General features: G+C 42.7%; 1 protein-coding gene across 3 annotated transcripts in view; it reads right to left on the reverse strand.

The window, feature by feature from the left end:
* Positions 1-4,290: 4,290 nt before the first annotated feature.
* The window catches only part of evi5b (ecotropic viral integration site 5b), a 61,855-nt gene continuing 50,819 nt past the window's right edge, over positions 4,291-15,326 (reverse strand). For all 3 annotated transcript variants that reach the window (XM_084163247.1, XM_084163246.1, XM_084163248.1), the window contains 2 exons: positions 9,824-9,919; positions 4,291-5,124 (listed from right to left, as the gene is read on the reverse strand). In XM_084163247.1, the coding sequence (XP_084019373.1) occupies positions 4,831-5,124; positions 9,824-9,919 (390 nt within the window). In that variant the 3' untranslated portion in view covers positions 4,291-4,830. The remainder of the gene's footprint in view (positions 5,125-9,823; positions 9,920-15,326) is intronic.

Raw genomic sequence — 15,326 nt, forward strand, 5'->3', positions numbered from 1 at the left:
TTGGCTGATAGGTTGTGGTTCTAATGTCTTAAAGGGCCACTGCGGTAAAAGGAAAAAAAACAAGCATTAAGGTGTCCCTTGTTCTGGGCCTCGTTTCCCAGTTACGATGTAACTTAATCATTACGATGATCGTACCAGATGCATCGTTATTTACAAGCCAACGTTTTAAGTGTTTCCCAAACAAGCACATAGAGAGAACGTTCGCTAAGTGCGTCTAGAGACCACGTGTCGATACTGATAGATTAGAAAGAAAAACAGCGCTGCTCTCGGATCAGCTTTCTCCATTCAAATCTTACTTTAACATTATAATTATTCCACAATACTGATGACAGATCAGCTCATAGAGAGAGATCACCACCTATGGCTGCAAATAGGCTATTGAGGGCGAGGCGGCTTATTATGCTTAACCAATAATAATGCACTAAATCACAGATTGGGCACATCATTGCACACGTTGTCACACAGAGGCAAACATTACAGACAGTAGCCTAGTCGCAAAATATAACTAAACTGATTGAACATGAAATTGAGTTCAATAAGATTGAAATACCCTATTTAGGACCTGTAGCCTATATCTTTTAATAATCTCGGTTTTCATTTGTTTGCAACATTGCAAATACTTGGGCAACTTTGTATTTGTAGTCAACTAACTTCCTTCTGAAATTAAATTGGCAGTCACAGTCATGTTTAGGCTATTTTTAGCGGAGATCTTCTGCGAATAAAGTGACGCGGAAGGGCAAAAATGCATCTAACGATGCACTTCGGCTGCTCTACGAGTGGTCTGGATCACTTTTAGATGTGCAAAGGTTTTTAAGAGCCATGTTACTAACGAAGGCTCTGGGAAACACCTTGGCGACTAAATACACATAGTAAGAAGGTTGTAAGGATGATCTTAATGCTACGAAGGCTCTGGGAAACGAGACCCAGGTAATTTGTCAACCTAGAGAAGTCTGTCTGTTTTAGTGTTCTGCTAATCCTGATAATGGATCAACGTCATCCCTCATGAAACGGAGTGGTGCTTATTTCTCTGGCAGACAGAGCCTACTGTTAACAATTCTAGCCTTGTCCCAGATCTGTCATGCCAAGGCATCACAATGACCATACGAGTTATAGGCTATACAGCACAAACTGATCTGGGACCAGGCTTACACAACGCCTCCTACACGTTGGTAACACTTGACAATGCACTTTGCTTCATTCACAGAGGAAACAAACATCCCATGTCTTAGAATGCATCCCAAATTGCAAGCTATTCCCTACATTGTGCACTACTTTTGACCAGGGCTCATAGAGCTCTGGTCAAAAGTAGTGCACTACATAGGGAATAGTTTGCCATTTGACAGACATTTACAATTCTCTTCTTAGTATTTTCAGATAAAAGTGTTTTCCCAAATGTAGTAGATTACGTTTCCTTGGCTTGGACTGTCATTCATTTTGTGCAAAAGTACAACATAGCAATACTTCTGTTTAACATTATTGGTGTTCATACAAGATTCAGATCACAGATCTCATACTTTTCATTATGTCCCTTAATTATTCTTTATTTATTTAAAGATCAATATGCCCACTTTATAAATAGCAGTACTTCAAAATCAGCCCTCTAAATATGGGATGATTTACTTAAACTAAATTAGTTACATGCTTCCATTAACCAAAATGCTGAAACGTATTCTAATCTATGAAATTACGAAATGATCCTACATCAGACCTTCCTCCAAAGGTAAGATCGTCCCACCAGAAAAGAGAAGTAGGAGATATGAAAACATCTACAGTACATTGAGACTGTGGCTACGTTCCCATACGCTACCCCATTCCCGAAGAGTGCACTTGTACACTCCCCATCATGGATATAAAATAAATGCACTGGTGTAAGGAATATGGTGTAAACTCCCTTCAGCCATGTTTGCACCAATCCAATGCTTTTAAATGTATGAGGGTAAGTGAACGAGTGCTCACATCTGGAGAAGGGTGGAGAATTGGAACGCAGCCCATGTCTGTGAAATAAATGTCTACCAATCAGTTATCTGTGGGTCTTGACAAAACTAGAGTGATGTGTCCCTTTCAGCCGCATCCTACATTATAAACATTAGATATGCAATAATTCATTAGATACATATTTTCAAGTCAAAATGGACATGAAAAACAACAAACATTTACATACAGTGCCTTCGGAAAGTATTCAGACCCCTTGACTTTTTCCACATTTTGTTACGTTACAGCCTTACTCTAAAATTAATTAATTAAATAAAAATCCTCAGCAATCTACACACAATACCCCATAATGACAAAGAGAAAACAGGTTTTTAGAAAAAACAGAAATACCTTATTTACATAAGTATTCAGACCCTTTGCTATGAGACTCGAAATTGAGCTCAGGTGCATCCTGTTTCCTTTGATAATCTTTGAGATGTTTCTACAACTTGATTGGAGTCCACCTGTGGTAAATTCAATTGATTGGACATGATTTGGAAAGGCACACACCTGTCTATATAAGGTCCCACAGTTGACAGTGCATGTCAGAGCAAAAATCAAGCCATGAGGTCGAAGGAATTGTCCGTAGAGCTCCGAGACAGGATTGTGTCGAGGCACAGATCTGGGGAAGGGTACCAAAAAATGTCTGCAGCATTGAAGTTCCCCAAGAACACAGTGGCCTCCATCATTCTTAAATTGAATAAGTTTGGAACCACCAAAACTCTTCCTAGAGTTGGCCGCATGGCCAAACTGAGCAATCGGGGGAGAAGGGCCTTGGTCAGGGAGGTGACCAAGAACTCGATGGTCACTCTGACAGAGCTCTAGAGTTCCTCTGTGGAAATGGGAGAACCTTCCAGAAGGACAACCATCTCTGCAGCACTCCACCAATCAGGCCTTTATGGTAGAGTGGCCAGATGGAAGCCACTCCTCAGTAAAAGGCACATGACAGCCCGCTTGGAGTTTGCCAAAAGGCACCTAAAGGACTCTCAGACCATGAGAAACAAGATTCTCTGGTCTGATGAAACCAAGATTGAACTCTTTGGCCTGAATGCCAAGCGTCACGTCTGGAGGAAACCTGGCACCATCCCTATGGTGAAGCATGGTGGTGGCAGCATCATGCTGTGGGGATGTTTTTCAGCGGCAGGGACTGGGAGACTAGTCAGGATCGAGGAAAGATGAACGCCGCAAAGTACAGAGTGAGCCTTGATGAAAACCTGCTCCAGAGCGCTCAGGACCTCAGACTGGGGTCGATGGTTCACCTTCCAACAGGACAATGACCCTAAGCACACAGCCAAGACAACGCAGGAGTGGCTTCGGGACAAGTCTCTGAATGTCCTTGAGTGACCCAGCTAGAGCCCAGACTTGAACCCGGTCGAACATCTCTGGAGAGACCTGAAAATAGCTGTGCAGCAATGCTCCCCATCCAACCTGACAGACCTTGAGAGCATCTGCAAAGAGGAATGAGAGAAACTCCCCAAATACAGGTGTGCCAAGCATGTAGCGTCATACCCAAGAAGACTTGAGGCTGTAATCGCTGCCAAAGGGGCTTCAACAAAGTAATGAGTAAAGGGTCTGAATACTTATGTAAATCTATCAGTTTTTGTATTTTTAATAAATTTGCACAAAAAAATGTTTAAACCTGTTTTTGCTTTGTCATTATGTGGTACTGTGTGTAGATTGATGAGGGGGAAAAAACCATTTAATAAATTTTAGAATAAGGTTGTAACGTAACAAAATTTGGAAAAAGTCAAGGTCTGAATACTTTCCGAATGCACTGTATATACAGAGTATACAGGATTCAAATTGACCTTTGGATAGGCCTATACCAGGCCTGATGGTAGACAGGTTGTATGTGTCAAGGCCATAAAGCCAACATTTTATCAACCTAGGTCGTATTCATTAGTGCACATCATTGTAAACGGCATGTTTTAAAACGTGGTGCACCGTTCCTGGAGGTAATGCAAGCTCCATTTCCGACTCCCTGTTCAAAAATCTATTTAATATGTAGTCCCCTGATGGTGGACGTATCAGATGTTATTAAACTGATAAGAACAGGTACTACACTAGTCCCTCCCTGTTTTGGTCCATTGTTTTCCGTTTGGTGTCTATAGAATACGACCCTAATGCTTGTTGACACCGTTTCTGTTTGATACTGGGGCTCATTAACCATGTTCAATAGAGACATCCATCACTCTTCAGTACATTATTCTCTCCTGATAAATAGAGACACCCACACAAAAGGGCTCTATACATTTTTGATGGTTCACTTAAAAAAGCGATAAAAAAATAAAAACTGATTGAAAGAACTGTCAGTCATCATCAAGCATAACACATTTTATTGCACAGTCTCTGTTGTGTCTGTTGTATCATGGATGGTTGTGGGGCTGAGGGAGTGCCCATAGTTTGGTTGCCTGGGTGTGGTCACTTTGGATGGGGTAAACCCCCATCCACTCCCCTGGTGGTCAGCCTGGCTCCGTGGAGCTCAGGAAGCTACTTGAACCTCCATGTTGTCCTTCTCTGATCTGCCTGCCTGGGGTCCAGACCAGAGCAACACATTGATATGATCCTTTTCAGGCGTGTTTTGGCAAAACAAGAGTAAAGCAGACTGACTGATGCAAAACACTAAGAAAACAACCAACTCCACCACAGGTGTGATTCTGCTACGACGTCACAAAGACCACACATTCCATTCTAAGCTTCCATTCCAAGAAGCTTCCTACATTGGAGTCCCACAGACAGTCAGACGCCATTTTCCTGAGGAGTGGCTTGCTACCATGGACAGCCCCTCTGTCCCACTGTATCAGATCAGAACTGCCCTGATCAGCCTCCAGGCATCTAGCGATGTTGCTCATCACCCAGTCACACGGTGGTGTGTTTGTGGGTGCCAGTGGGAGGCACAGAGAGAACCAGACCCTCCCCATCATCCTCCCCCTCACTGTCAGTGTCCCCAAGACCCAGGGAGGGGTGCAGCCTGATGCGGCTGATGCTGCTGTGCTGATGGTCCAGGTGGGAGGGGGTCTTGCCTACGCCTGCGTCTTCGTCCGAGGAGTGGTACGACTCGTCGTCTGGTATGTAGTGATTGACAATGTGGATCCCATCAAAAGCGGGCTGATTGGACATGTTGCTCCCCCTCTGGCCTTTTAGGCAGCGGTTCTGTGGATAAAGACGAGAGGCGTTTAAAAGAGGAGCATGTAGAGTCATGTATAATGGGGACATGTAAATAAACACACTGTTGAGTGGGAATTGTTAAATCAAACATCCATACATTGCCAAGAGAGAAGCACCTGAGAACATCAGAGTTGTTCATCTTTATAGAAATCACACACACAAACTACAACAAAGACAATGAGGTCTACACCAATGAAAACATAATTTCTGAAATTTAGACACAGATTAATTTCGAAACACATGCAGCTGGCACGTTCACACTCATTTGGGTAGACGTGTTCCAGAAGCGGCTGGTGGGAGGAGCTATAGGAGGACGGGCTCATTGTAATGGCTGGAATGGAATAAATGGAACTGAGTGAAACATGTTGTTTCCATATGTTTGATGCATTTGATACCTTTTCATTTATTCCATTTCAGCCATTACAATGAGCCTGTCCTCCTATAGCTCCTCCCACTAGCCTCCTCTGATGTGTTCATTCACTGACCATGCTCCCCCCATCCCCACAGCACATCAGATATTAGGTATAGGCTGCAAAACCAGTGAAAGATGGTTAAAGGAGGTCAGGTCAAAAGCTTGGTCTGGACCACACCTGCCCTGCCTAGAACTCACCTGGGTCAGCCTGCCTCGCAAAGACAGACATGTAGGGAGAGAGACACACTTAGAGAAATGGCTAAATTTAGTTACTTGTCACTTTTCTCAAATACCAGTCCTTTTTCTGTTAAATGTTTTTAAAACCCTCCCGTTGTCCTCGGGTCAAAATGACCCGCCACTGTGTTGAACCAACCTTTTTTTAAATTCTTTTGGATCATTTGTGAGAAGGAGGCAGTGAGACTTTCTTTAAAGTTGGTTCAACACAGTGGCGGGTCATTTTGATCCGAGGACAACGGGAGGGTTAAAAAAGGACAAACAGATCAGTGATTAGAAACTACTGTATCTGTTAACTTGACTGATGCAAGTGTGCAAAGAAACATCCGGGCTAAAAACCAAGAGCCGTTCTTATTTTTGATCCTGAGAGAGATTAGTCAACTTTGGTTTAGCTCAACTCTCTGTGGCTGACTGGAAACCGTACTCTCTTATGAGAATGTGTGATTGAAATGAACTGTGGTGTCACTTTTTCTTCTTGGTCCAAGTCCATCTACTCTGATCCTTTGGTCTCACTACTGCTCTTCTATCATCACCAAGAAATGCATAAATTAGGCCTAATAATTATGCATTGACAGAAATGGAATCAACTAGCATATTCACCTCTTATTTTACCTCTCCTGCTACTTTTTTGTCTTTTGATTCTTATAATCAAATTTAATATTTTGTGTGCAAATAAAAAAATGTCAGTAGTCTAGTCAGTATTGTCAGCTAACTGCAGCATTTCCAGGATTAGATCTCTCAGGTCGTGGGGGTCAGGCGGAGGAGTTTGTACACCCAGATCCTGGCTATGAGGCCATTTAGAACCTCTCACCACCAACGCTTCAATCAGCATGATCAGCATGATTCACAGTTTCACAGCCGCCCCTTCGTCTCCAACACCCCCTGACCTGACCACCTTCACCGACCCTGGACGTCTCCCAAATGGCACCCTATTCCCTTAACAGTGCACTATGTTTGAACAGCCATTGGTCAAATGTAGTGCACTATTAAGGGAATAAGGTGCCATTTGGAATGCATATCTAAGTCCAGCCCAGAGGAGAGCAGGCGGAGGGATTCTGTTCTGACCGACTGGCTCTGCCTGCTTGCATGTCTGTCTGTCTGTCTGACTAACTGACTGCCTGCCTGTCTGACTAACTGACTGCCTGCCTGACTGCCTGACTGTCTGACTGACTGCCGGACTGTTTGCCTGCCTGACTGCCTGCCTGTCTGACTGTCTGACTAACTGACTGCCTGCCTTGACTGTTTGCCTGACTGGCTGCACTGTCTGGATAGGAGACCCAGAGCGACACGCTGCATGATTTAATGCAGCTCAGTTTAAACACAAGCCACCAGCCTTTTGTTGTCCTCTTTTTTTAGGAGAGGGTACAAATCTGACTACATCCTCCCATGTAAAGCATTGATTTGCTGGAAGAAAAGTTGCTTTTTTCTTAGATTTCTTTTTTTTCCTGGGGCGTTTTCTACCACTCTACTCACAATAAGAGTGGTGTATACACTACCATCAAAAGTTTTAGAACACCTACTCATTCAAGGGCTTTTCTCTATTTTTACTATTTTTTACATTGTAGAATAATAGTGAAGACATCAAAACTATGAAATAACACATATGGAATCATGTAGTAACCAAAAAGGTGTTAAACAAATCAAAATATATTTTACATTTGAGATTCTTCAAATAGCCACCCTTTGCCTTGAGGACAGCTTTGCACACTCTTGGCATTCTCTCAACCAGCTTCATGAGGTAGTCACCTGGAATGCATTTCAATTAACAGGTGTGCCTTCTTAAAAGTTAATTTGAGGAATTTCTTTCCTTCTTAATGTGTTTGAGCCAATCAGTTGTGTTGTGACTAGGTAGGGGGTATACAGAAGATAGCCCTATTTGGTAAAAGACCAAGTCCATATTATGGCAAGAACAGCTCAAATAAGCAAAGAGAAACGACAGTCCATCATTACTTTAAGACATGAAGTTCAGTCAATACGGAACATTTCAAGAACTTTGAAAGTTTCTTCAAGTGCAGTAGCATAAACCATCAAGCGCTATGATGAAACTGGCTCTCATGAGGCCCGCCACAGGAATGGAAGACCCAGAGTTACCTCTGCTGCAGAGGATAAGTTCATTAGCGTTACCAGCCTCAGAAATTGCATCCCAAATAAATGCTTCAGAGTTCAAGTCACAGACACATCTCAACATCAACTGTTCAGAGGAGACTGTATGAATCAGGCCTTCATGGTCGATTTGCTGCAAAGAAACCATTACTAAAAGGTCACCAATAAGAAGAAGAGACCTGCTTAGGCCAAGAAACACGAGCAATGGACATTAGACAGGTGGAAATTTGTACTTTGGTCTGGAGTCCAAACTGGAGATTTTTGGTTCCAACCGCGTGTCTTTGTGAGATGCTGTGTGGGTGAACGGATGATCTTCGCATGTGTAGTTCCCACTGTAAAGCATGGAGGAGGAGGTGTTATGGTGTTGGGGTGCTTTGCTGGTGACACTGTCTTTTTTTGTGTGATTTATTTAAAATTCAAGGCACACTTAACCAGCATGGCTACCACAGCATTCTGCAGCAATACGTCATACTATCTGGTTTGGGCTTAGTGGGACTATCATTTGTTTTTCAACAGGACAATGACCCAACACACCTCCAGGCGGTGTAAGGGCTATTTTACCAAGAAGGAGAGTGATGGAGTGCTGCATCAGATGACCTGGCCTCCACAATCCCCCGACCTCAACCCAATTGAGATGGTTTGGGATGAGTCGGACAGCAGAGTGAAGAAAAAGCAGCCAATAAGTGCTCAGCATATGTGGGAACTCCTACAAGACTGTTGGAAAAGCATTCCAGGTGAAGCTGGTTGAGAGAATGCCAAGAGTGTGCAAAGCTGTCATCAAGGCAAAGGATGGCTATTTGAAGAATCTCAAATATAAAATATATTTTTGATTTGTTTAACACTTTTTTGGTTACTAGATGATTCCATGTGTTATTTCATAGTTTTGATGTCTTCACTATTATTCTACAATGTAGAAAATAGTAAAAATAAAATAAAAACCCTTGAATGAGTAGGTATGTCCAAACCTTTGACTGGTACTGTAAATATATATAAACTGGCTGGTTCGAGCCCTCAATGCTGATTGGCTGACAGCCGTGGTATATCAGACCGTATACCACGGGTATGACAAAACATTTTTACTGCTCTAATTACGTTGGTAACCAGTTTATAATAGCAATAAGACACCTCTGGTGTTTGTGGTATAAGGCCAATAAAACATGGCTAAGGGCTGTATCCGGGCACTCCGCGTTGCGTCGTGCAAAGAACAGCCCTTAGCCGTGGTGTATTGGCCATATACCACACCCCATCGGGCCTTATTGCTTAAATATTTGCTTCTCCCTTTCCTCTTTTGCCTCTTGGAGTGGAGTCATGTGCCATATGTCATATTACAATATATTGCACGCACATGCACCACACACAGAATAAAAGGGTACATCAGGGTCTGCCCATATAATCCTACTAGGGATCCCTTCATTCAGGTCTGATCAGGTCTTTGTATTATTTGAAGGACACTAATCTGATCAAAGATGGCCCACTCTGCTGAAGTGATAGTGTCAAAGTCAAACCGTCAAATCTGTACGATCTGTTCCTGATCCTGTAGACCTCTATTTCTGTGATGAAATTCATAACCTTTAAATCCTTGATCTAGCAATTGATGAGAATAGCTATCTGTGGTGTACACAGAGGAGCAAAAGCAGATTATGAGACTCTTCTATTCAATCTGGGTCCTCTCTCAGTATGTTGAGTAGTTGGTTTTAGGGTTATCTTTTAGAAGATGAGAGTGAGAGGAGAGGGGTGTGTGCTGGTAAATCAACACCCTCAGCGCAGGAAGCTTTTGGGCGTAGTTTACACTTCTAACATACAGCTGGCTTCAAAATAGACAAATCTGAGCAAAACACATGAAAAATTCAACTAACAAAATCGTCTCTGAAAACAACCGATACCAACGTGTTTGTTTTTCTCCCGGTTCAGTATTCCCCTGTTGTAACTACTCACCTCATGTTTTAGCTCAGCTATCTGGTCCTTCAGGTCTCTGATGTACTGACTGGAGTCGGTGTTGTTCAGCTGGCCCTGGACCTTCCCTTCTTCTTTCTGTAGAAACAAACAGAAAACAACACGTCTTAAAACATAGCTTATCATTGTTCAGCTACTCATAACACTGGAGAGGAGATAAGAAGTTTGTGTCACCGCGGATGCTTTACATGTTGGCAACCTTGAATTGTTATAAGGGCAACTTGACAAGACCAGGTTGGGTTGCACTGTTGTAATATTCAGTAGATCAACTAAAAATGTAGAAGAGAGAGAGGGAGACAACTACTACCACCAGACAAGAGACACTATAGCTACACATCACTGGAAAACTTGCATCACAGAAGCATCATAAAATATACAGTATGTAGAGAGTGGCTGTTGACTAAGCCATAGATGAATGGGGGAACCTAGCTAAGCTAACACAAGGTAGCTATAGTCGTTTGTGTTGTTATCCTCTCTGGGCCCTGGGGATGAGGCTAGTAGCTACCGTATGTTTAACTGTCAAACATGACACATGTGCTGTTTACCCTCCTCAGTGCAGACAGCTGCAGCCATAGGAGACAAACACACATACCCCATACACAGCTCAACTCAATCCTGTCTAAAGCCTGGGAGAGTTTATAAGCAGAGAGAGAGAGAGAGGGGCACCGGCACAGGCTGAAGGGTTCAGGCTAACCACAACCAGCAACGCAGGAACAGGAGAGGGTAAAAAGGGGAAGAAGTTAAATGCAGGGGTGGGGGGAGGTGAGGTAGTGAGGTGAGTTAACCATCTCGGTCGGACCCAACACCTCAAAATATATACGACACTCATAGTTCCTGTGGTCAGGTAAGGGTTGAGAGTGTAGGCTTAGGCCCCTGAGAAGCTGCTGACAAGCTGACAATGTGAGCTCTACAAAAGCAGCTATTCTTCCTGGAATCTGTGTTTTTGTTGAGGTCCCCCCCCTCCTCCATCCCTGCCTCCCTCCTGACAGAGCTAGCGATAAGGGAGAGGCAGTTAGCGAGACGTCCTCGTACTCAGCTGTGTGGATCACCAGGTGGTTAGGGGTTGTGGCCAGACACATCAAACGTCTTTAAGTTATGGGGTGCATCCCAAATGGCACCCTATTCCCTATATACTGTACTACTTTACTACCTCCAGGACAAAACTCATCCCAAAAAACGCCAACTTGCCTTTCCACACCTCTCAGAGGTTGTCGTCGTACTGCTTTTGGCTAGTGACATGGTGGCTTGTTTCCCTCTATTCTGACAGATGGGCATTTCAGCATGGTTTAGATGGCCATGGTAGAGTGGTGTTAGATCTCGTGTTCAGTCTCATGCTTTTTCTCTCTACAATCAATCTTGGTTTATATGGCTATGGTAGAGTAGCGTTAGATTGCACAGAATCAATCTCGTATCGGACATATCATGTCCGATCCAAAAAACAATAGTTACCAATAACAATAGTTACACTAATTCTATTAGTGTTAAAAACAAACACCCAAACACCTATAGAAACCATAAGACAGGAAATGTGACTTTTTGACAAAAAGCAATGATGACAAAGGAGATGACACATTTCTTTGTAATGTAAATGTAAAAGCAAACCACCATGTAGAACTGCAGACACAATTACCAGGAGAGGAGTCCGAAATCACTATGAGGAACCTTTAATAACCACTGAATTTGTAACAGCACATTCTCAAGCCCCCTGCTAAATATACATCTAAATCTGTAAGCATATCATGCATGCAGAATGACAAAATCATAGATAGGCCTCCAACATGTCACCTCTGGTTCTAGCTGTCAGTTTGTCTTCGCCTCACAGTAGGAAGTGGTTTCTTGTCTTGACAAGAAGATAGCCGAGCTGTGGTATTATCATGGGTCACACATACATTCAGCTACTTTCATACTGCAAAAGCGATGGATGTAAAAACCCTGATGTCCATTTGACTATACATTCAGTTTTATCGATTGAGCTCTTTCTATACCTCTTGATACAGATATATTTACAGTAGTTTAGTACCGGAAGTTCTTTGCGAACCTATAATTGTGAAATTCTTTACCTCAAGAAAATATAACATAAATAAATATAGACATCACTGGCGTGTTGTGAATACTTTCCAATAGTGGGCAGTAGTGCAGGTGGGCCATACTGACGTTTTAGTTTGAGGAATATCAGGTAGGCAGGCCGCCGCAGGGGCTTTTTCAAGGTAAGAGTACTACAATGGTAAGGGAAACACTGCAAGGTACAGTGGGCAGAAGTGGGCGGCACTCATTGGATGAGTTTACTAAAGCTACACATAATGCATTCCTATTTGGAGAAAAAAACAGAAAAAGGACTTTCTGAAGTTGTCTATTTTTGTGTGTGAACCACCCTCCGTTGTTTATTGGTTTAACGCACCACACAAAGACTCCAAGTTTAAGGTTGAGCGAGATAGTACCCACTTTATTCACGATTTGGAAAAAAGTAACTTGTACTGTGGCGCAGCTCACAAAGAGCAAACCTCTGTCATGTTATAGCATGCCATCAGACACCTTTTATGGATCTTTATGGGAGGTGTTAAATGCAGTGGACAGCAATTTATCAGTCATTGCTTTTTTGCACTCTTACCCCTGGGTCTATAACCAGAGCGACTGAGGGCTAAGGTAAGACAGGCCATCTACCCACAACCTTAAGAGCTGCAACCAGGTACCCAAACCACAGACCAAGAGTTCATCACTGGCACCACATGGCATGGGCTCTGACTCACACAAAGTGGTTATATGAAGGGAAAATACCTGTTCTGTCTGTCTGGCAGAGACTATTAGCTTCCAATGCACAGCATACTCAGAAACAGCTAGATTAAAAAGTAACTCAGTTTAGTGAAGATTGAGATTATCATCAGAGGCAAATCATGGTTTCATAGCACGACGTGAGAGTGAGGGGGGCGGTACTCGGTAGTGGTGAACGCTGGTGTTGATGCACTGTTGTTGTTGAAGCACCTAGTAACAACACCTGACTACACTGTGAGTATGGAAGGGATGTTGGTTTTGAAAAAGTAAATTGACACTGATTAAAATGGTGTGTTCTTCAAAATATCACATTTAAGATGCTTAACAATGCATATAAGGCTGTCTATTTCTTGTAAATGTTTTGATGAGTTAACTCTGTGGTATAGGCTAACTGTTGGTATAAAATGTATATTAGAGGGTGTATATGTGTAGGCCAATAGTGTGAAGAAAGCAGACAGATAGTCTGACACTTAGTTAACCTGTGATGGGAACGTTTCTGAAACACCAACACAATGACTTGACGGGCTGAGACATCAAAGCTTCTGCATTAACATTTCTTCAGACTCAGAGTTGATGGAAAGAACTGAAGCAATCTCTGTCAGTCTTCTCATGACAGAAATTGTACTATCACTGGAAAGACTAAAGTCAGCTCATATTCAAGAAACCAAACTTTTGCTATTTGTCCGTAATGAGAAAAACGATAATATGGTCAATTGGCACAGACACTTTTATACAAAGCATCTTAAGAGTTAACAGAGTGTTATATTGTGTATAGTTCCACACGCATACGACCCCAACACCACACTAGATAAGGAACCGCAGCATGATATGAAGAGACACGCCGAGGCTTTAATAATCTGACAAATCACTAGCACAGGAAATGCATAGGTTATTTTCTACTGGCAGACAATCTGTTTAGCTGCTGCTAATACATTAAACACTAACCCATATTTTCTTCTGACTGTACAAATGATGTTCAGTTACAGTGGGGGGAAAAAAGTATTTAGTCAGCCACCAATTGCGCAAGTTCTCCCACTTAAAAAGATGAGAGGCCTGTAATTTTCATCATAGGTACACGTCAACTATGACAGACAAATTGAGAAAAAAAAATCCAGATTTTTTTTTTTATTAATGAATTTATTAGCAAATTATGGTGGAAAATAAGTATTTGGTCACCTACAAACAAGCAAGATTTCTGGCTCTCACAGACCTGTAACTTCTTCTTTAAGAGGCTCCTCTGTCCTCCACTCGTTACCTGTATTAATGGCACCTGTTTGAACTTGTTATCAGTATAAAAGACACCTGTCCACAACCTCAAACAGTCACACTCCAAACTCCACTATGGCCAAGACCAAAGAGCTGTCAAAGGACACCAGAATCAAAATTGTAGACCTGCACCAGGCTGGGAAGACTGAATCTGCAATAGGTAAGCAGCTTGGTTTGAAGAAATCAACAGTGGGAGCAATTATTAGGAAATGGAAGACCACTGATAATCTCCCTCGATCTGGGGCTCCACGCAAGATCTCACCCCGTGGGGTCAAAATGATCACAAGAACGGTGAGCAAAAATCCCAGAACCACACGGGGGGACCTAGTGAATGACCTGCAGAGAGCTGGGACCAAAGTAACAAAGCCTACCATCAGTAACACACTATGCCGCCAAGGACTCAAATCCTGCAGTGCCAGACGTGTCCCCCTGCTTAAGCCAGTACATGTCCAGGCCCGTCTGAAGTTTGCTAGAGTGCATTTGGATGATCCAGAAGAGGACTGGGAGAATGTCATATGGTCAGATGAAACCAAAATATAACTTTTTGGTAAAAACTCAACTCGTCGTGTTTGGAGGACAAAGAATGCTGAGTTGCATCCAAAGAACACCATACCTACTGTGAAGCATGGGGGTGGAAACATCATGCTTTGGGGCTGTTTTTCTGCAAAGGGACCAGGACGACTGATCCATTTAAAGGAAAGAATGAATGGGGCCATGTGAGATTTTGAGTGAAAACCTCCTTCCATCAGCAAGGGCATTGAAGATGAAACGTGGCTGGGTCTTTCAGCATGACAATGATCCCAAACACACCGCCTGGGCAACGAAGGAGTGGCTTCGTAAGAAGCATTTCAAGGTCCTGGAGTGGCCTAGCCAGTCTCCAGATCTCAACCCCATAGAAAATATTTGGAGGGAGTTGAAAGTCCGTGTTGCCCAGCGACAGTCCCAAAACATCACTGCTCTAGAGGAGATCTGCATGGAGGAATGGGCCAAAATACCAGCAACAGTGTGTGAAAACCTTGTGAAGACTTACAGAAAACGTTTGACCTGTGTCATTGTCAACAAAGGGTATATAACAAAGTATTGAGAAACTTTTGTTATTGACCAAATACTTATTTTCCACCATAATTTGCAAATAAATTCATAGAAAATCCTACAATGTGATTTTCTGGATTTTCTTTTCTCATTTTGTCTGTCATAGTTGACGTATGATGTATGATGAAAATTACAGGCCTCTCTCATCTTTTTAAGCGGGAGAACTTGCACAATTGGTGGCTGACTAAATACTTTTTTTTCCCACTGTATTTCAGAGAAAGGTTGATCTCAATCTCCAAATATATAGTTGAAATAGTATAATTCTGGGTCTTGGGTTTTCGTCTCAGGTTATTTGGACGTATCAGCATTGGGCGAAGGCGGTGCTTAAACTGCTTCGACGGATGACAAACACAGGTGA

This window comes from Coregonus lavaretus (assembly GCF_964263955.1).
Source record: "Coregonus lavaretus genome assembly, chromosome: 6".
Lineage (NCBI taxonomy): Eukaryota > Metazoa > Chordata > Actinopteri > Salmoniformes > Salmonidae > Coregonus > Coregonus lavaretus.